The following is a 23,096-nucleotide window of genomic DNA, read 5'->3' on the forward strand; positions in this document are numbered from 1 at the left end:
CAAGGAGGGGGTCACTGGAACCTACACTCTATAGCCGGTCAGTCAAAAGTGCAGGTGACAACCTGGACTTTCTACTGGTGTCTGAATTGGGGGGAGGGGAGTAGATTTGTTAGACTGAGCCCCTAAAGTGCTTAATCTGTCTATCTGGGTAGACAAAGTCAGAACTGAGTTGAATTACAGGACACCTAGCTGGTGTCAGACAATTGCTCGGGGGTGTGGGAACACTCCCCACCACCACACTGGAAACTGGATACAGAATCGTTGCCTTCACACCCTGAATAGGGATCTCCATACTCCAGTCACCAACTGAATTGATTGATTGAATGGATCCAAATGTGAGCTTCTTCTCACAATGTCGGAGCAGCTATGTGGTCTGTGGTCACGTCAGAGTAAGAATTGAGATGCTCTACCTGCTTCCATGGAAACAGTGGGCAGCAGAGAGGAGCCACTCCCTGGAGATGACTGAGGCGCCACAGTAGGCAGATCCAACGAAGTGGAGGCTGACTTGCCACGGCCAACCCCCCTCCTGGGTGTCGGTGCCCCCGATGATGCGGTGGAGGGTGGGGGAACTGCTGCTGCAGCCTTTAGGAGAGGAGGGGTCCCATGAGTTAAAGGCAGACTTGGAAGAAAGACCAAGCATTCAGTCAAATTTTGAGCTGGGTTGGGAAGTAACTAACCAGGTAAGCAACTGGAAATCCCCTGCTTATCTAAAGAGGCAATACGTGGGTCTGTCTGAAACTATCACCAACAAACCACTACCTCCCTCCTGAAAACAGGCCTTGATGCAGAGTCTCTGTAAAGTAACACACATGTGGGGAGGAAGGGATCTATTAGTAACAGCTGTATCGATAAAAACAGCAGCTATGGAGTTCAGGTTGTTAGGCAGAGAAGAAAGATTAGTGCCAAAAGCAACCAAATTGAGAGTGTCGTTGAAATTGTGTTGATTCAGGAGAGAATTTGTAAGTCCAATGCAAATGAAAACCTAGTTAAGAAAAACTAGGTATCAAAGCAATTATTTTCCAGTGTAAATAGTATTGCTGCTGCTGCTGCTGCTAAGTCACTTCAGTCCTGTCTGACTCTGTGTGACCCCATAGACGGCAGCCCACCAGGTTCCCCCATGCCTGGGATTCTCCAGGCAAGAACACTGGAGTGGGTTGCCATTTCCTTCTCCAAAGCATGGAAGTGAAAAGTGAAAGTGAAGTTGCTCAGTCGTGTCCGATTTAGTGACCCCATGGACTGCAGCCTACCAGACTCCTCCATCCATGGGGTTTTCCAGGCAAGCGTACTGGAGTGGGGTGCCATTGCCTTGAGAAGGATATATAATTAATATGTCGGCACATGGCCAATTAGAGATCCTGTGGTTAATAATAACACATGGCAGACTATAGTTCTCAGGTTATAGCTGAAGAAAGAACCAGCTCTTGACATTGATCACAACATAAGGCATAATTAATAAAATCATCCACAGTATTCCAGTACCTATTTTTTTTCTCATAGGTTGTTTTTTTAAGAGCTTATGCCTTGATTAGGGTTATTAGAAAGTGGGAGTTCTCTATGTAAACATCTAGTGCATGAATAGTTATTATCAAGAAATAAGGCAGAAAATAAAGAATAAGTAATTTCTAATTATTTCTTATTCTTAAGAATTAAGAAAGAATTAAAAGAATTCAGTCTAGAATTTTTAATTCTGAGAAACCATTTCAGATTCAGTTCACCAGTATCTATTATTCTTCCCTGGCCTGTGGCAACTTCTGCCAGGGGAATTATACCAAGAAGGAAATGAAAATGAAAAACAGGTCGAGGGAGAAATACAAAAGATCCGAAGGAACGTGTTTCTACACACGACAGCCATCTTCATCGGTTCCATCCGGACAGTCCACGTTGCCATCACATTTTGCATTTTGTTTCCTAATGCAAACATCATTGCCACACTTAAAAGTTCTGTCGTTGCATGGAATACCTAAAAACCAACAAAAGAAGAGACTGATTTGAGTGAATGACACTGAGCTCTGTCCACCGAGGATGGCTGAGCCACAGGGTCAGTATTTGCTGCACACGGCAGAGGGAACTGAAGCAAGCCCACAGTGTCCTGTCCCTGCGTCTCAGCAGAGCCACAGAAAGGCAGGCAAGCACTAGCTGAGAATCAGTCCAACAGCCTCTCCTTTCTTCCACGGTAGGGGAGATGCCAAGCAGTCGGCTGGATCAGTGGCTTAAGCTATGCCCTCTTCGCCATTACTTTGACTTGTTCTCCAAGAAAATTTTAAAGCAAAAATCATACTCAGTCCTTTTACACCGTTGGGGGTGGTGGGGGGAGGGTGGATGGACAGATTTTGTGAATATACAGCACAGTTGTTCACAACTCTGGCTGTGTGTGTTTTTGTAGGGGCTAAGTAGACTATACCGGATCAGGGTATCTGGCACATTCATCTATATCAGATCCACAGTATACTTTAGTCAAGAGCAACATTAAAATTACGTCAGCAAGGAAAATCTTCCAGTATTCTCTCTCGCTCTTTCCCTCCCTCTCTCTCCACACACGTGCGCAGACTCCGCCCCAGTTAGTGAACGATTCATCCATTTTATCTGGGCCCAGGAGGATTCCTGGGACCTGAGACTTTCAGTGGGGAAACCAGGGCAAGTCGATCGCCCTAGCTCAACAGAGATATTTTGATTTTGGCTTAGAAGAGTGTGCTAGGTGTATACACCCATGCCTGATTCATGTGAATGTATGGCAGAAACCACCACAATATTGTAAAGTAATTAGCCTCCAATTAAAGTAAATAAATTAATTTAAAATAAATAAATAAATAATAAAATAGGAAAGTTGAAAAAAAAAAAAAGAAGAGTGTGCTAGGGAGACCAGCAAAGTGCAGAGCACTCCTGCTCACTGTGAGTGCAGTTCTGCTCGTCCTGGCCGTCCTCACAGTCCTGGAAGCCGTCACAGATCAGAGGGCTGTGCTGCCCGAAGGAACTGGCATTGCAGGCAGGCTTTAGAGTCACTGGAAGGAAAACAGACAGAAGCTGGTGAGCCTGAGACATCAGCGGGACCCCCGAGGACCAGCAGTGCCCCCTGGAAACACCCAAGTGGTTAAGATGACTTAAACAAAACAAAATGTGTGTTTGCTCAAAACTGACGGCTCCAAGAGGAAAAGTAGATGTTTAAGCTTTGGTGTAATTCTTTGTACTTTGAGTTTGTCAGATCTGACTTTTGCTGTGTGTAAATATATTACATTTTGGTGGTTTATTTCATTATAATTAAATGTATCATAAGATTTTAAGGAAAATAAAAATTGTAAGCTGTTAGCTAAATTGAACTTGTTTAACCTCCTAAACAGGATGGAGTGTCCTGAGATTGGGGATTTTGTCTTACTCATCTCTGTACTTCAAGTGCTTGATCAAGTAGTTGTTATTGTTTAGTTGCTAAGTCGTGTCTGACTTTTTCGTGACCCCAAGGACTGTAGCCCACCAGGTTTCTCTGTCCATGGGGTTTCCCAGGCAAGAATACTGGAGTGGGTTGCCATTTCTTTCTCCAGGGGATCTTCCTGATACAGGGATCAATCTCCTGCATTGGCAGGCAGGTTCTTTACCACTGAGCCACCAGGGAAGCCCAATCAAATAGTAGGTGCTCACCAAAAGTTTATTCAATAGATTAATGAATGTGAAATCTTAAAAAACAACGACTTGTAGTCTACTGGTAAGGAAAACTCTCTTTAAAATTATTTTACCCTGGAGATATTCATTTCCTGAATTAGGAAATACTAGTATAAATCTATTACAATTTTTCTTCTTTGAAATATTTTCAGGAATTTCCTTTAAACCAGTGACAGATACAACATATTGGCGAGTACTCTTAGAAGGTATAATTTCTTAGACATTTCTGATTTTTTGAGAAGTCATTATTTGTGTTATCTGCTCTTGTTTTTTCAGAGGTACATCTTGAGGGGAGCAGAAAGGAGGACATTGCTGCTCTGAAATAGTTCATTTACCTATTCTGAGAGTATCTAGTAACCTCGTCAACTCCTAGAGAACAGCTCGCAACATGGCATGATGAGAAATGATGATTACTAAAACACGGTTCTCATTACAAAGTAATAGTAGTCACTTTCACTTGGAGCATCAAGTGATGCATTAATAGGAAATAATAACATAAAAAACAAAAGCAACCTCAATCCCTATATAATAGTATATATTTTCTTAAGAAATAGAAGATCCTATAGATTTAAATTCTTAATGAAGCCTAAGTTAAGAGAGTTTTATTTTGTTTTGCCAATAAAAAAAGGTGTAGAGTCACAGGTTATAAGTTTTCAGTTATTTATGTTTCTCTAAAATATGAAAAAGATTAAATAGCTTCACCATAGCAATTGCACTGGAGTTAATCTCTGGATCTTTATTTATTTCTAATATTTGTTTATTTATTTGGGCTGCACCAAGTCCTATTTGCAGCACACATGATCTTTAGTTGCAGCATTCGAACTCTTGGTTGCAACATGTGGGATCTAGTTCCCTGACCAGGGATCGAACCAAGGTCCCCTGCACTGGGAGCGTGGAGTCTTAGCCACTGGACCACCAGGGAAGTCCCAAACTCGGGATCTTTAGGAGAAAGCGTTGCCAGCGGCGTCATATGGTCTGGTGAACTATTCTCCCCATATTGCTCCCTGAAACTGGAGAAAGATTCAGAAATGATGTGCAAATAGTAATGAAAAGCCAAATCAAGATTCTTTGCCCCAAAATAATACTATCCAATACCCTACCATTTAATTATCACCATTGTAATATTGATGCAAACAATACAGGGGGAAAAAAATCTCTTTTTATTTTCAACACCTGTATTCACTCCGTAAACGAGCATTCTGAAATAGTTTACTTCTCCACAGATTCTGAACTTGTTTCTAGAAGAAAGATATGTGCTTTAAAATGAGATCATGTTTAAGATTGTGGTAGATTGAATTATTAGCCACAGTTCTTCACTCCCTATAATAGTATTATGCATCTCCACTTTTGCCATGGTCCCAAAGCGTAGAGAATAAACGCTCCTGCCCTTAACTATGGCCTCACTATTTGACTGATGGAATATGATACAAGTAACACCGTTCCAGCTCCAAGCCCAGGACTTAAGAGGAAACTTGTATTTTTGGTCACCCCTCCTTTGTTTCTACCACTGCTGTAGCCAGTCCACTAGTTCAATGAGGAAAAGAACCATGAGAAGTAGACCGGACTCCAGCCTGAGAAGAACCAAGCTCAGGAGGACCCACGGCTTAGGTAATGACATCCAGCTGAGTCCAGCCTAGATCAATCATACCTCATACAACCCACAGAGGGATAATCTGGAGCAAATGATTGTCATAAGTCACTGAGTTTGGGTGTGTGTGTGTGGGCCGGGGCGGGTCAGGGAGGGTTGTTATGTGGCAATAGATAACAGCTACAAAGACCAGGATAGGTATCAGCACCAACAATGGTCCTGGCAAGCTACTTATTACTAAGAAAAGTCATAGTAAAAGCTTGAATACCCACCACAGAAGAGTTCATCGCTTTCATCAAAGCAGTCATTTACTCCATCACATCGCTGGGCCTGAGGGACACACACACCGGAGGAGCATCTAAAAGATCCAACAGGACAGGCTAGAGACGATAAAAATAGGAAATCTTGTGTGGGTTCCTAAAGCACACCAGACCACATTAACAAAGAAATGTGAGTTGCTAAGTGACGGGGGTAGCAATGTGGCAATAGTAATAACATAATTTCTCCATCAAAGCAAAGCTATAGCTGATATTTGAAAGAGCAAAAGGGAGAATTTAAGAGAGCAAAGAAAGCAAATGAACCCAAGAGAAGCTGAGTCAACACTGCACCCAGGTCACCATGTACAGTCAAACTCCTACACCTCCATCCTTGACTCAGCAAGGATGTGAGTCTTGGCTTTATCCCAGACTCGAAGAGAGAGAAAACTGGAGCAGGACTTCGAATCTAGTAGGCTCAGAGTGCAGTCTTTATAGTTTCTGGGGAATTTAAATGGCTTTCTGATGTCTCTGAATCCTCTATGATCAGATGCATTATTCTGAGTCTGTGCATTTAATTACATTTTCAAGTGGTCTCTGCCATAAAATGTATTAGTAACCACTGATCTTAAAGGTTAGACCTAGAGAGATTAACAATTGTTCTCAAAACTCAGGACTCCTAAGGCACTTCAACCAGCCTATTCATCAAAGATTCATTGCCTGCCTGGCCCAGAATCTTTACTCCTGGGCTTGTAGCTAAACATGGTAGTAATAATGAATGTTTTCTCTCTGCCATGGTCTAAAGGACTGTGTTCTTCACCCCCCCAAATTTTTATGTTGAAATCCTAATGCCCAAGGTGATGGTAGGAGGAGATGGGGCCTTTAGGAGGTGACAAATGATGAACACAGAGCCCTCATGAATGAGATGAGTGCCTTTATTTCAATAATAGGCCCACAGAGCATCCTCAGTCCTTCCATCACTCTAGGACATAATGAGAAGTCTGAGGCCAAAAGATGGCTCTCCTTCAACCAAGCTGGAACATGATCTTGGACGTCCAGCCTCTAGAACTGTGAGAAGTAAATTTCTGTTCTTTATAAGCTACCTAGTCTGTGCTTTGTGCAGATGAATAGGAATAGTGCATGGTCAGGTCAACCACTGTCTCAATAGCACACAATGGAGCGGATGAGTTCCTAGAAAATATTCATCATTTGAAAAAATAGTTAAAAATAAGATAGCTTACTATTTACTTCTATCCTCACTGGTGACTGTAGTATTCTGATATTCAGAAGTGTAACATTCTGAATCCAGAAGGAGATATATTAGCATTGGCAGAGATGGAAGGGTCTAACTGAGCTTTCTCTCAAGTCTTAACCTCATGGATTCCTACGTGGTTAACCCTTACTTTCCCTGCTTTTAAAACAGGTCGTGAATTTCCTGAGTCAGTGTCTACTCTCTCCAGCACTAATGACTTCCCTCAGACATTGCCTTTTCTGCTGACTGCTTTCTGGCCATGTTTCCAGTAGTTCTCAGTGTGAAGTTCAACATTCTGAAGATGGACATTTGGACTGTCCTTGGACTCACAGCTCTCCCTGTGTATCAGAGGCCACAGTAAATTGCACCTATTGCCCTTCAATCCACCAAATGATGGTGTAAACCTCATATTTACAAAATATTATGGATAGCAAGAAGAACAATGAATCAAGAAATTGATATTTCAGGAATAATGTAAGACACTATTTTTCAATTATAACAAACAATTATATTATTTCTCCTATAATTTAAAGTTCAGCAGAATAAATACATAATTGTATGTATTATTTATCATATATTTTGTTTCTACTATATATTTATTTAAATATTATTATAAAAGTATGCTAGTCAATAGCAGAAGTAAGGAAGCAGTTTTCATCCCTTAAATTCTCAAAGTTTAGAGTCATAAAATGTTGGCCTCTGTTTAACCTTTTGTCACGGTTTCTTAAGGGACTGATCTCCATCTTACGTTGACTGATGTTGTAACTGCCATATTCCACCAAAAGCGGCTTGTCCGAAAGCCTTGAACTGCACTGCAGCTGAATGTGAACCAGAGGACTGGGCACTCGGAAAATCGTCTGGTGATCCATGTAGGAGCCGCAGTACCTGCCAGCAAGGGTTGGGGGCACACGGCAGGAGACTGTGTTAACTGCTTGTTGACCAAACTCACTGATACTTTGGTCATTTGAGCTTCGTAAACAGAGATGCTTATAGTAACACTGATGGTAGTCATCCATCGTATGCTAAGTGGTTGTGACTGAGTCACTTCTGTCCCCTCGATTTTCTCCCCTGCTAAATAAAACAATAGTAGTGCTCTAAACGTTATTACCTGCTACTTTCCTCACCAATACTTAAAATTGGAAGAAATATGGGTTTATATCTCTTAGTCTTCTCTCTTCTTTCAGCATATATATAACTGCCTAACAAAAAAAGAATTACCTACTTTGTTCAGCTACAGACCTTTCTACAGAACAGAGTGTAATCCATCAACTAAAATTAAAAGCATGCAAAAAATTCCAGCAACACTTAAAACAAAAGACAATAATATTTCAGTCTAAATTGAATTCTGGTGAACTTCAGGGCTTATCCTTGGCAAAATTTCAAAATAGTGATATCTATCTGCAATATTTCCCTACTTCAATTCCTTACTTCTCATCAGCTAGGAGAAAATGTCCCTCCTATTAGTAACTTTTATTATATGAGCACTAATTAAAAAGCCTCTTGATGAAGGTGAAAGTGGAGAATGAAAAAGTTGACTTAAAGTTCAACATTCAGAAAACGAAGATCATGGCATCCGGTCCCATCACTTCATGGGAAATAGATGGGGAAACAGTGGAAACAGTGTCAGACTTTATTTTTCTGGGCTCCAAAATCACTGCAGATGGTGACTGCGGCCATGAAATTAAAAGACGCTTACTCCTTGGAAGGAAAGTTATGACCAACCTAGATAGCATATTCAAAAGCAGAAATATTACTTTGCCAACAACGGTTCGTCTAGTCAAGGCTATGGTTTTTCCTGTGGTCATGTATGGATGTGAGAGTTGGACTGTGAAGAAGGCTGAGCACCGAAGAATTGATGCTTTTGAACTGTGGTGTTGGAGAAGACTCTTGAGAGTCCCTTGGACTGCAAGGAGATCCAACCAGTCCATTCTGAAGAAATCAGCCCTGGGATTTCTTTGGAAGGAATGATGCTAAAGCTGAAACTCCAGTACTTTGGCCACCTGATGTGAAGAGTTGACTCACTGGAAAAGACTCTGATGCTGGGAGGGATTGGGGGCAAGAGGAGAAGAGGACGACAGAGGATGAGATGGCTGGATGGCATCACTGACTCGATGGACATGAGTCTCAGTGAACTCCAGGAGTTGGTGATGGACAGGGAGGCCTGGCGTGCTGCAATTCATGGGGTTGCAAAGAGTCGGACACGACTGAGCGACGGATCTGATCTGATCTGATCTGATGGTCAGTGGAACATGAAGTATAATCATTAATACACTGGGTACCCATGGTACATTAGGCTCTGCCCTGTGTGGTCAAGACTTTTCCAGATGAAATATGTAAGTTTCCAAAGGGAACCAATAAACACTAGGCTTGAGGGGGGTCATTCTCCTTTGGAATCTGTGAATGGCAATCACTCCAGGTCCCCAAAGCATTTGGGAACCACACATGTTCCATGGATCAGATGCTGTTGTTCAGTGGGAAGAGCCTATCATTTCACAGTTCAAAGTAAGTGAAGTGAAAGTCGCTCAGTCGTGTCCAACTCTTTGCAACCCCAAGAACTATACTGTCCATGGAATTCTCCAGGCCAGAATACTGGAGTGGGTAACCCTTCCCTTCTCCAGGGGATCTTCCCAACCCAGGGATCGAACCCAGGTCTCCTGCATTGCAGGTGGATTCTTTACCAACTGAGCTATCAAGGAAGGCCCACAGTTCAAAGCATTCATGTATATTTCAGGAAGAATCTTTTGCATTTGGCTGAAGTTCAGGAGCTGATGGGTGAATATACCAGCTCTGGAGATATGAGGAGCTGCAAGGGCCCAACTGGCTAAGTGGGAGCCAGCATCCAAGAGGCACCTAAAAGCTGAGTCAAGCTCTTGGGTCCAGAGTCTACTCTAGGTGTTCATCTTGGAATCAGAATCCTGCTTTCTAATATCATGATGATTGTATCAGTATCTCACAGTGATTTTAACATTTACTAGAGTTTTCTTGCAAAGATGAGCCTCACTATGATGTTAAGGAGAAGTCAAGGGGAAAGGGACCTTTGAAAGCTTGCTTGGGCTAGACTTTACAGGGGACAGTATGGAAGGAGGCATACTGTAGTTCTGATGCAAAGAACTGACTCTTTTGAAAAGACTCTGATGCTGGGAAAGACTGAAGGCAGGCGAAGGGGACAACAGAGGATGAGATGGTTGGATGGCATCCCTGATTCAATGGACATGAGTTTGAGTGAACTCAGGGAGTTGGTGATGGACAGGGAGGCCTGGCGTGCTGCAGTCCATGGGGTCCCAAAGAGTTGGACACGACTGAGCGACTGAACTGATAGTGGTAGTTTATGAAACGAATGAAAAATAAAGTAAGAGACTGAGAAGCCCAGCAAATGTTAGTTTACACAGACAGACGGGTGACAGGTAAGAAAACTGAGATGTAAGAAGTGAAGTAATTTGTTAAAGTTCAAATAGCAAATAAGAAGAGACAGGATTAGGATAGAGTTCAACAGATACTAAACATTTACACTTTCTAACAAACCAACTGCCTTCCTCTCAGGAACTTGGTTGTATAAAAGCTGTGAGGGAGGGCTGTTTCTTTTTCAGGTTTGTGTAGTGCATTCTAGTTGCCCTGAGCACTCATACCCTACTCTGTGTTCTCTAAATTTAGGATCACCAGGCTTCCTGGTATCAGCGTTACTTTTTCTTCCTTCCCTACTATAGATCCAAAGCCTTTAGGCTACTTAGCAGCAAAGTTTGAGAAATTAATTCAATTAGAGCCTTTCTGATGAAAAGAACTGATAATGAAAAGGGCTGGCATTTAAAATCCTTTGGGTACTGCCAGTATCAAAAGAATCTGACAGGATTTCAGCCAACCCACAAGATGAGGGGAAGAACTGGCCCTTCAGGAAAAGTGTTTAGGGCAGAGAGCTTCCTGGTATTTGTGGGAGGAAACTGTCCATATTTTGGCAGCAATACATCGTGAGTGGTAGGGGTTGTTACTTAGGTGGGGGAAGTACCCCATTTTCAAAGGACTGCTTTAAGCATATAAGCTTACAAAAGATTTGTGAAGATTTGTGTTCTGGACCTCTAATTAAATACCAAAATGCAGTATCTTTAAAGCCTTGGGGCATATGCCACAGTATTTATGCATCTGATATCATTTCCTTAGAAATCTTAACATATTAATCATAGCTAATATATTTTGATGTATGATAAGCATCATTTCACTGAATGCTTACCGAAAAAACTCCACCTTATTACCTCATTTTACAGACTGACAATCAAAGCAATTAAATAATTTGTCCTAGTTAATATAGCTACTAAATAACAGGGCTGCAACTTGAACCTAGGTCTTCTGCCTTCTACATAATAGACTCTTGATTCAAAAATACTTTTCAAAGGAGCACAGGCCACATATTAATAATGGATCCAAAAAAGTCTTTAAAACAAGCAGAAAATGAAAGAAAAGTGTTAGTCGCTCAGTAGTGTCTGACTCTATATGACTCCACGGCCTTTAGTCCACCAGGCTCCTCTGCCCATGGAATTCTCCAGGGGATCTTCCTGACCCAGGTGTCAAATCTGCGTCTCCTGGAAAGCCATCTAAGAGTCTAAAGAAAATCGAAGAAGTTTGCTCAGGAAAATCATTTAGAAAGGGAAGGCTTCATTCATGGAAGAGCAGGAGCAAAGAGTCAGCAGACAGATTCCTCAGGCTAATTTCACAAGGATCCTTATAGTAAACTGAGAAGCTAATTGGCAAAAACAGGGCATCCTGTAATTTTTTTTAATATGAGACCTATTTTAACTTTAGAAGCAAATAAACAGTAGGAACACCAAAGAACGAATTAAGGGAAAGAGTGAGGACCTACAAGGTCAATTCAGGAAGCCCAGACAGCTAGATTCCTCTCAGTTTCTTTCTCCTGCACAGAATTGGCTAACGGTTTCTAGCTTTTATAATCACCAAGGCTTCTCTTTACTATTTTCCTTCAGGACTGCAATGGTTTATCTACAATTATTTTTGCAAAGTATGGAGTATGTATATCCATAGCTCAACAGCACGGAGCAGCGATGGAAACAGGGATTTATGAATCCTGGCTTAATCTTTTATGAACTGAGCAACCTAGAGAAAATTACTTAACTTCTGTATTTTCAGTTCCCCTGTCTGTAAATAGCAAAGTGAAAACTCTGGAGAAAAGGCACCCAAGGCTTTGAACTTCTGGGCAAGGCTTTTCATTAAATTCTTCACATACAGTAAACACTTACGTGTGCTCATTAATTTCCCACCATCCATGGTCACAGCCTTTCATACTCTTCTTGGTTATTGAATAGTTATGGAATTTCAGTGCTATGCCAAGAGTTGACAGGGGAGACTATGAAAAACAAAGGTAAGTCAGTGTCAGAAAAATGATTCAATTGAAGAATATGTTTCAGACGACGATTTTGTTACTCAGAGCTCACTCCCTGGGCTTGCTGTTTAAAAGGCAGTTTATTCTTTGTGCACTGTGGCACTTGGTGAAGTAGACCAGTTCCCCTGAACACGCCGAGCTAGGAGAACATGAGAGAGATGGAAGTGAAGCACTCAGCGCTTAGGGAGCAGCCGTGAGACACCAGCGTGACGAACCAGGTGACCTGGGATAGACGCACTAGTTCATCTCTACATTTCTGCTTCCTCCAAGTACATGAGCTCAACTTTGAAAACACCCACTTGTTAGCAAGTGTACACACTTTCCTCCCTAGATTCAATAATGACATAGTTTATTTAAGACACTACTCTGATTCTTTAGAAAAAGGAAGAATGAATCAATATCCTCTTTATATTAAACCTTGGTATTCCGGAAGGCAGTAAATGAGTCATCCCTATTATCAGAAAAGATCAAATAAGAGAAGTAGTTACCTGTTTGGTACACACACAAGTGAACACACACACACACACACACACACAGTGCAACTGGCCTTGTTGTGGCATTGTATGCTATGCACATCCATCACATCTGATATGCCACAATACTTGCTTTATGTTCTCTTTGATCTAGGGATTAAGAGAGAGTTCTCACATTTTAGGGAGTAGAATTTTGATTTCCTTAGTTTCAAGTTTTAGTTCTATCCAAGTTAGATTATTTATTGCAGTGTAGCTTTTAGCTTTTTAATTTACCAAGAATTTTGTTGTAATCAAATGTGTGAAGTCGCCAAGGTCATTTTGAAAAGGAGGGTAATTTCTGTTAATACATATATTACCAAACTTATTATTTGTATGATTTAATACTCTTCCTAGCCTTATTTATTGACCCCTACCCCCACTGTCTCTGTCATGAGCCAAGAAAAAAGAAACCTCTTATTGAAGCACTCTCCACTTCTCTGTGTACTTCCTATAAGTTTTACAAGCAATAACACTATGTCCTTTGGTGCATAAATACTTGTAGTACTTAGATCCTTGTGTGGATTGCCCTCTATATCACCGTAGATTGCCTTCCTTTTCTCATTGAATGCCCTGATTTCAGCATTGTCTGGCATCAACGTTGAGATCCCTGCTTTCTTATTGTTTATATGGTCTGTTATAACTGCCTATTTTTATTTTCAGCTTTATTAAATCACTTTTTAAATTCATTTTGTCTTTTAAAAACAGCATATAGTTAAGTTTTAGGTAATATTTTGTGATTCAATCTTACTGTCTTGTTCTTTTAACATATGAATTTTGTCCATTGGCTGTTATTTCTCTGACAGACATTTGGTTTTTCAGTTATGTCATCATATTTCATGTTACAGTTTCTTTGCTGTGTGGTGTGCTTCTTTCTAATGTGTGTTTAAATATAGTAGATTTCCCCCCTTAGCCTACCTTTAAGAGGAAATGGGTTGGATACTTTATGACTCTGATTTAAATGTCACAACATCACCATTAGGCAGGTAGTATGATACCCATCCTACAGAAGAAGTCTAGGCTAACCAAAGACAAGGAACCTTCCCAAGGTTAAGAAATGAACTACTCCTGCATGTCCAAACCAGTCCTGCATGTCTCTGAAGGCCTCCTTTTTCTTAGTCCCAAGTAGAGATCCATGTTAGGAACTCAACAGGATTGGTTTTTATTCACCATAAGATTCATGAGAACACATATCACATTTTTTCCACTCATCATCTGACTATTTCTTTATACTAAAAAAAAAAAAAGATGCAAACTGAGAGATAGTAAACTCTTTAAGGAATCAATTAAATTGTACAGCATAAGAACATATTCCAGTGTTAATCCATCAAGAAACTCGCTTAGGCATTTTCACTTAGTTCCAGGGCACCGAAACAAAATGAATTGATAGGCACCACTACCCCTCTCCCCAGCACAAAGCCTGTCTACAGTGAAAGGAAATATGTCCCCTTGCACACTGATTCCACTGATGCAGAATGGCACACTCCTACTTTCATACTCAGATTAACCAGGAGGAGCTGTTGATATTACTGTGATGATAAATAGAGGGGCAAAGTGCAGTTCCACAAAGCATTGCAAGTTATTTTGACAAATGAACAAGAAACATGAACAATCTACTAAGTACTCTATCTCCTTCTGCTGCTGCTGCTGCTAAGTCACTTCAGTCATGTCCGACTCTGTGCGACCCCATAGATGGCAGCCCATCAGGCTTCCCCGTTCCTGGGATTCTCCAGGCAAGAACACTAGAGTGGGTTGCCATTTCCTTCTCCAATGCATGACAGTGAAAAGTGAAAGGGAAGTCGCTCAGCTGTGTCTGACTCTTAGCAACCCCATGGACTGCAGCCTACCAGGCTCCTCTGTCCATGGGATTTTCCAGGCAAGAGTACTGGAGTGGGGTGCCATTGCCTTCTCCAATGTTCTGTATTCTCTATTCCCACTGCCCAGCCCCTGCCTTTTCTTTGTGAACTTTAACCAAATAAGGGGAGGAATTCTCCTGATCTGGACCTTCTGTGTTTAAATATTTCTCTAGTCAGCGATGATGACAGAATGCAGGACATGCCTTATCTTCAATCACCCCTAGCTCGCCAGTGGTTGTGTACACACAGCTCAGATGAACTTCAGATGAACACTGGGGAATTCTGCAGCAAAGATGCTTGTCACAGAAGCATGGAAGAGAGACTTCCTTCTGGGAATCCCATCTGATATGAGGAGGTGAACGTCCATGGCCCACGGTGATCCCTGCTTATGTCTGGCAGAACATACCTAATTGTATAGGGTGTTGGGCTGATAACATTTGTGATAAAGCAACTCAAAAGACAGCTTCTTTCTTTGCTTCTGAGACTCTAAAGCAAAACCGATCATTTGGGGGGGAAAACAAAAGGAAGAGAGAGGGAGGTGAATGTTCAGTGAAGTGATTGTTATGACAAAGGGAGCTGAACATCTCTGTTGTTGTTTTGTTCAGTTGCCCAGTTGTGTCCTACTCTTTGTGACCCCATGGACTGCAGCATGCTAGGGCTGTCTGTCCCTCACCAACTCCCAGAGTTTGCCCAAGTTCATGTTCATTGCATCAGTGATACCATCTAGCCATCTCATCGCCTGACACCCTCTTCTCCTTCTGCCCTCAATCTTTCCCAGCATCAGGGACTTTTCCAATGAGTTGTCTATTGGCATCAGATGACCAAAATATACTGGAGCTTCAGCTTTAACATCAGTCATTCAGTGAATATTCCGGGTTGCTCTCCCTTAAGATTGAATAGTTTGATCTCCTTGCTGTCCAAGGGACTTTTAGGAGTCTTCTCCAGCAGCACAGTTTGAGGGCGTCTGTTCTTTGGCTTTCTGCCTTCTTTAGGGTCTGAACATCTTTAGGAGCCCAGAAAAGAAGGGGCTGCTGAATTTATTTATGGAGGAGGCATGATTCCTTCTAATTCCACATGGATTGCTCACTATTGGAGTAGCTTCTGGCAAATGACTTGCCCCCATTTCTGTTTTCTTATCTATAAACCATAACTAGAGTATCTACCCTACCTCAGAGCTATATTTTGAAGAGCAAAATGTATGTGTGCTGAAAGCACTAAAGTACTAGACAAAAGTGGGGCTTTCCAGGTGGCACTAGTGAGACATAAGAGACTTGGTTATATCCCTGGGTTGGGAAGATCCCCTGGAGAAGGACATGGCAACCCACTCCAGTATTTTTGCCTGGAAAATCCCATGGACAGAGAGACTAGTGGGCTACAATCCGTGGGGTCACAAAGAGTCGATGCCACGGAGCACAGTAAACAAAGGTAGACAACATATTATAACCTCAAAGTCCTTTTTTGGTTTTTCTGATTTAATATCTCCCTTCTCTGTAGTCTGCAAGTTCTGCCAAGGACTTTGGTCACCTTGCTACTAGGCAACCCTGTCCAGGTACAATGCCTGACATGTAGCAGACATTCTATAAATGTTCATTGAGTTAACAGGAGAGCTTGGGAGAAGAATCAGATGGGCTCTAAGTCGGAGCAAGAGTTAAACTTTCTCAGATAAATAAGACCTTAAAAACTCAGCTGAAAGTGAGTTGGCAAAGGGAATTGATTGTTCTTCGGTAGATTTGGAAATTGGACCAGGCTCTAAGAAGGACTGCGGATGACATAATCAACTCTTGCATTAAAAAAGGTTTATCGTGACTCGAGTCAGTATTTTTGTTGCTTAAGTCATCTGATTCTTAATCATTTTTAATAAATGCAAAGTTATTTTGCAGGTGAAAAATTATTTTTTACATGATTTCCATTCAGAAACATGCTCTCACGCAGCTATCGGTGGTTGCTCAAAGCTTTCTAAGGAAGGAACAGCTTTATTTAACCTTCACACTGAGAAGGACTGACCTTGATCTCTGGGAAATGGTGTCATCCCATAAGCCTGGCCCCAGTATTTCCTGTCTCTCATTTCCCATTTCCCACCCCCCAGGCTCTTTTCCTTATAAAGATTTCCTTTTATTCAGCATTTCTAACCCTTGATTCAGTGAAACAGAAAGTGATTTGATATTTTTATTTGTACCTTAAACTAAAACTTAATCACAGCAATGTTTAGGAACTTTTAAGTTATACGTGGGATCAATAGCTGTTTTATCTCAAAAGGAATTTCAAAGTCATCTGGAGGTTTTAGGAATGGAGTCTTTCTTGTTCTGTGTGTTTAGTCACACAGTCATGTCTGACCCTTTGCAGTTCCAGGGACTATAGCCTCCCAGCTCCTCTGTCTATGGTATTTCCCAGGCAAGAATACTGGAGTGGGTTGCCATTTCCTACTCCAGGGAATCTTCTCAACCCAAGGATGGAACTTGAGTCTCTTGTGTCTCCTGCGTCTCCTACATTGACAGGCAGATTCTTTACCACTAGCACCACCTGGAAAACCCCTTTCTTTTCCTAGATATTATAAAGAAGATAACTGTTCATTGAAGAGATAAAAGAGACAGATTTGATGTCTTTCCCTTCTCTGTCCCCAACTCTTCTCATCTTCTCTTTCTCTCTTCCCACCTCCCCCACCTTCATACTAGCTAGCCACCTGAGGCTCTGAGCTTCTGCTTCCCTGAGACACTGAGAATCTGGCAGTAAGCCAGAGTTCAGCACCTTTATGTCTTAAATATATTTTAAATGTTTATGATAATGATCAAAAAAATAATTTAAGGCTGCATGCCAGCAGGACATTGACACCAAGTACAGATTTGGGTATAATGAAATTATTTCAGTATTTAAAGGTTATGACCTTGCATAAATCCTACATGTGCAGTAAGCAGGCTCCTGCCTGGGAGGCTTTGCCTCAGCTTTTCCCTTTGCCTGCAAACTGTTGTCCTGGGCACACACCAGGTTAGTTCCCTTGTGTCTCTGGGTTCTGTGCAAATGTCCTCTTGTCAGTGAGGCTTTCCCTGATCACCCTGTTTGAGACAACAAATCCTGACTTCCTACCTTTCACACCCCCACTCCAACTCCGCTACGAAGCCCCTCCCCAGCCTCATTTTCCACAGCATTCTACCATCATGGGATGCGCTATAAATATTTTTGTTGCTGTTGTTCAGGCGCTTGGTCGTGTCTGATTCTTTGCAAGTCCATGGACTGCAGCATACCAGGCCTCCCTGTCCTTCACCATCTCCTAGCAAACATGAGTTTGCTCAGACTCATGTCCACTGAGTTGGTGATGCCATCCAACCATATTATACTCTGCCCTCCTCTTTTCCTTTTCCCTTCAATCTTTCCCAGCAACAGGGTCTTTTCAAATGAGTCAGTTCTTCACATCAGGTGGCCAAAGTATTGGAGCTTCAGCATCAGTCCTTAAAATGAATATTTAGGATTAATTTCTTTTAGGATTGACTGGTTTGATCTCCTTGCAGTCCAAGGGACTCTCAAGAGTCTTCTCCAGCACCACAATTCCAAAGCATCAATTCTTAAGCGCCAGCCTTCTTTATGTCCAACTCTCACATTTGCACATGACTACTGGAAAAGCCATAGCTTTGACTATATGGACTTTTAAACATTTTACTTGTTTATTTGTTTGTCACCAGGAGTACGTCAAGGCTGTATATCGTCTCCCTGCTTATTTAACTTATATGTAGAGTACATCATGAGAAACGCTGGACTGGAAGAAACACAAGCTGGAATCAAGATTGCCGGGAGAAATATCAATAACCTCAGATATGCAGATGACACCACTCTTATGGCAGAAAGTGAAGAGGAACTCAAAAGCTTCTTGATGAAAGTGAAAGAGGAGAGTGAAAAAGTTGGCTTAAAGTTCAACATTCAGAAGACGAAGATCATGGCATCCGGTCCCATCACTTCATGGGAAATAGATGGGGAAACAGTGTCAGACTTTATTGTTTTGGGCTCCAAAATCACTGCAGATGGTGACTGCAGCCATGAAATTAAAAGGTGCTTACTCCTTGGAAGGAAAGTTATGACCAACCTAGATAGCATATTCAAAAGCAGAGACATTACTTTGCCAACAAAGGTCCATCTAGTCAAGGCTATGGTTTTTCCTGTGGTCATGGATGGTATGGATGTGAGAGTTGGACTGTGAAGAAGGTTGAGCACCGAAGAATTGATGCTTTTGAACTGTGGTGTTGGACAAGACTCTTGAGAGTCCCTTGGACTGCAAGGAGATCCAACCAGTCCATTCTGAAGGAGATCAGCCCTGGGATTTCTTTGGAAGGAATGATGCTAAAGCTGAAACTCCAGTACTTTGGCCACCTCATGTGAAGAGTTGACTCACTGGAAAAGACTCTGATGCTGGGAGGGATTGGGGACAGGAGGAGAAGGGGACGACAGAGGATGAGATGGCTGGATGGCATCACTGACTCGATGGACGTGAGTCTGGGTGAACTCCGGGAGTTGGTGATGGACAGGGAGGCCTGGCGTGCTGAGATTCATGGGGTTGCAAAGAGTCGGACACGACTGAGCGACTGATCTGAACTGACTCCCTCTACTTTATAGTGAATTCCATGAGAGCAGAGCTTGTGTGTGTGTGTGTGTGTGTGTGTGTGTGTGTCAGACTTCATGGATCCTAGTGTCTAGAATACTGCCTGACACATAGCAGGCATTTAATAACAACATGCTGAATGAATACAAACTAGACAGTTCTTGCTGCTTACATCCAATATCTACATCTCATAGCTATTGCATGGTCTCACAAAAATTACTTCATATGCATATGCTGCAAGAGCAAAGGTGGCACCTTGCCCTATCTCCCTCTACATGAATATTAAGTTGAAGAAGGAAAAATAGGTAACAGACTGAGATTTTAAAAACAAACAGAGAAACAAACAAAAACCAGGAGCTCCCTGTCTAGCACTAGAAGAAGTTGTATGTATTTCATATAAATTTGCACTGATTTGTTTATACAATGAAATATATGTTTTTTGTTTGTTTTAATCACTAAATCATGCCTGACTTTTTGCAACTCCATGGACTGTAGCCTTCCAGGCTCCTCTGTCCATTGGATTCCCCAGGCAAGAATACTGGAGTGGGTTGCCATTTCCTGCTTAACCCAATTTTTATTTTTTAAATTATCTTGCTGACAAAGTAATTAGAAGTTAATAATAAATGAGGTCTATCATAATAAAATAAGTTGTTTGATCCTGTAATAATGTCTTTGCATTTTTTAATCTGAGCCATCAGCGAAGCCCCTGGAATACTCGAGTGGGTAGTCATTCCCTTTTGCAGGGAATCTTCCCAATCCAGGGTCTCCCACATTGCAGGCAGATTCTTTACCATCTGAGCCTCCAGAGAAGCCTTTATTTTTTAATACAAACAAAATAAGAAACTGGATAAGTAAGCTCCAGGTTGCAAATGGCAGTTAATTTGTGGGAAACAAGTTGAAATTACAACAAACTTGCATGTTGTAGGTAAAATATTTTAATAAAGCTTAAATATTATAAAACTAACATTTTTTTCAATCATTTAAACAATCAGTATAATTAAATTCAGAGATAAATTGTTACTAAGAATAAGATAACAATATTTTTTCTAAGATAGTGGTAAAACTAGGCTACCTGAAATTTCCAGGTACACTTGCATTTCGGAGGATAGTAGCTTGGGTAATATGGACTTGAAATTTTCCCTTCAAAACCAGTGATTTCTTTGACCAACACTGTGTTTTCACATTCTGAAAAAAATATCCAGTAACACACAGTGATTTGCAGTTGTGAAATTATGAGAAATAGATAGCATACATTTCTTTAACAATAAATACACATTTTCTTGATCAATAAATACTTATCTTTGAAATGTAAGCTACTTTTTAAAAAGAAATAGTACCCTAGGATATATAGCTATTATACTGTTCAAAGTCTACACTTTTTTTCAAATAATTTATTTTGGTTACAGATCTATAGGATGCTATTCCTTTCTTTAAAAAACATGGTTTAAATATATTTTTTCTTCCAGTTTTATTGAGCTATAATTAAAATATTAACCCTGTATATATATTTTGACATACAGCACTATAAATATATATTTCTAAAGCTCTGAGTTAATTTTGTTCAAATTAGTGTGTATTTGTTGTCAAGGGTATACCCAGTTTACATAACATGTTATACTCTTTAAGACAATCTAAATGTCTATTCTTACTGATACGGTCATCCCTCTGCTGGAATATAAGCTGTCTGAGAGCACTGATTTTTTTTATCTATTTCGCTTATTATTTTCCTAACACCTAAGTAGTTCCTGGCATACAACAGACATTCAATAAGTATATTTTGAGTGAAAAGACAAATTCCAGTACCATATTTCTGTTATAATTCTTTTTTTTAACCATTGGAGTTACAGATAACTTTCAAAGCAACAATATCTCAAATATCGAGTTCAATTTTGTTCAATAAATTAATTTTACATTTGGTTTTGTAAAAATTTATCAAAATGAGCCACTGTCCTAAAAAATCGATGAATCTGTAGCTCTCACCATCTATTTAAGCCAAATTCTCTTCCCTCCTTACCCTCATCTCCCATTCTGATCTTTCTGTTGATGTTCATAAAAAAGTCAGCAGAACATGACCTGTAAGATTTGAGCAGTTTCCAAGGCAACAAATGTTATAAAATCATGAGAGTTTCAGTGAGGGCTCTTTTCATTCTGTTCTGTTTGACTATTTCAACCCAAGTCAAAAAAAGAAGAATGAAGACAAAGGTCAACTTTTTGCTCACTAGAAAACCTCTGGGTTTTACATCACAAGCACCTTCTAGGATGGCACTCATGTGCACGCATGCTAAGTCACTTTGGTTGTGTCCGACTCTTTGCGACCCTATGGACTGTAGCCTGCCAGGCTCCTCTGTTCATGGGACTCTACAGGCAAGAACACTGGGACGGGCTGTGACGTCCTTCTGCAGGGGGCGTTCTCAGTGCAGGGATCAAACCCACATCTCTTCTGTCTCCTGCGTTGGCAGGCTGGTTCTTTAGCACTAGCACCACCTGGAAGCCTGGCACTCATGTGCATTACTGTAAATGGGAATTTACAAAAGAAGGTGCTAAAAGAATGTGCTCTGCTGAGCCACTGTCCCTCAGCTCCAAACCCATCCCTCTCTGCTCTGCAAGGCTGGTCTGGCACTCTGCAAACTTCTCTCTTTTACCCCCTGATAGACTCTGCCAGAGGGCTTCCCAGGTGACACTAGTGGTAAGAATCCACTTGCCAATGCAGGAGACGTGAGAGATGAGGGTTCGATCCTTGGGTTGGGAAGATCCCCTAGAGAGGGCATGGCAACCCACTCCAGTATTCTTGCCTGGAGAATCCCATGGACATAAGAGACTAGAGGGCTACAGCCCATAGAGTTGCAGAGAGTCGGACACGACTGAAGCAATTTAGCAGGCACGTACACAGGCTCTGCCAGTAAGGGGTGCTAAAGAGAGGCTAGAAATCTGGAGAGGAAGAACAAGACTTGTGCCTGTTTCTTATTTCTGGGAGTGTCACCCCAGCAATGCCGCTTCACCCCTGCAGGTTCTCTTCCTTCTTGTAGCAGAATTGAATACTGCTAGCAGTTTTCCCACTCCCACTTTATTGTGTCTCCCTCAAAGATACCAGCTCAGCTGTCTGGCACCCTCCCCTCAAAGGCCTGGGTCCCAAGTTAATGAACTTCCGAAATCATAGACATGAACACCAGCTAGGCAGGACCCCCTCCTCAGAGGCCTGAATTTCATTCCACAGACCCCCTCCTCCAAGTCCTAAACTGTAATCATTCCAATTGCTTTTATTTGTTCCTCCAAATCTACCAATAGTAGTTGCTTCCTACTATGTGTTACATCTGTGATAACTTACAGTCTTTTTGTTTTCATGTTTTTATGGGATTTTTTTGTTTTTTGCCTTGTGAGATACCCATTTTCACACCTTTGCACTGAGCTAAGAGTTCTTTATATTAAATCCTCTCTGTTAGAATAACTAGTAAGATCTCCCTCTTCTGACCAGACCCTGACTCAGGATCCTGACTTAATGCAACTAGTATTACAACATAGCCTCAGGAGAGATATGACTGGAGTATCTTATCAAAACAAGTATTCTCATAACTTATTTCAACTGGGAAAGACTTACTTTGCTCTGGGATGACTTCAAAATATGCCCGAATTCCTGATAGCCTCCATACCTGAGGAGACTTAAATGTCACCAACATGAGATTATTTGTGGAAACAAATGATTTTAATGTTCTTGCAGGTTCACAAATTCTGAAACCAGATAACAAAACAAAAGCACATAAATAATAGGTTGTTGAGGGTTGGATCTTCATTCGCCACTACTTCTGCACATTTCTTGGGCCCTCTGCACGATTCTCATGTCTTGGACTTTGCCAGCCAGGTCTTCATCAGTTAGTTGCCACAGGGCACTACAGATGGAGGGGAGCTGATCTAGGTACAGAAATTTTTGTCCAGTGACTATGGAAGAATTCTGGATGGCTGTCCCTGGACCCTCCTTGAGAGCAAACAAGGTATACCTGAAGGGTATTTAATGGCAAAA

General features: G+C 41.3%; 1 protein-coding gene across 1 annotated transcript in view; it reads right to left on the reverse strand.

Moving 5' to 3' along the window:
- Positions 1–23,096, reverse strand: part of TMPRSS7 (transmembrane serine protease 7) — a 41,087-nt gene that overhangs the window by 8,403 nt on the left and 9,588 nt on the right. The window contains exons 5-12 of the mRNA XM_086415547.1: positions 22,677–22,807; positions 20,154–20,266; positions 11,989–12,095; positions 7,494–7,630; positions 5,512–5,619; positions 2,889–2,999; positions 1,844–1,960; positions 411–582 (exon numbers count right to left, since the gene is read on the reverse strand). Coding sequence (XP_086271673.1) covers positions 411–582; positions 1,844–1,960; positions 2,889–2,999; positions 5,512–5,619; positions 7,494–7,630; positions 11,989–12,095; positions 20,154–20,266; positions 22,677–22,807 — 996 coding nt within the window. The remainder of the gene's footprint in view (positions 1–410; positions 583–1,843; positions 1,961–2,888; positions 3,000–5,511; positions 5,620–7,493; positions 7,631–11,988; positions 12,096–20,153; positions 20,267–22,676; positions 22,808–23,096) is intronic.

The sequence above is a fragment of the Bos grunniens genome, chromosome 1 (assembly GCF_055505025.1).
Source record: "Bos grunniens cultivar Pamir isolate PY7600 chromosome 1, Bosgru_T2T1.0, whole genome shotgun sequence".
Lineage (NCBI taxonomy): Eukaryota > Metazoa > Chordata > Mammalia > Artiodactyla > Bovidae > Bos > Bos grunniens.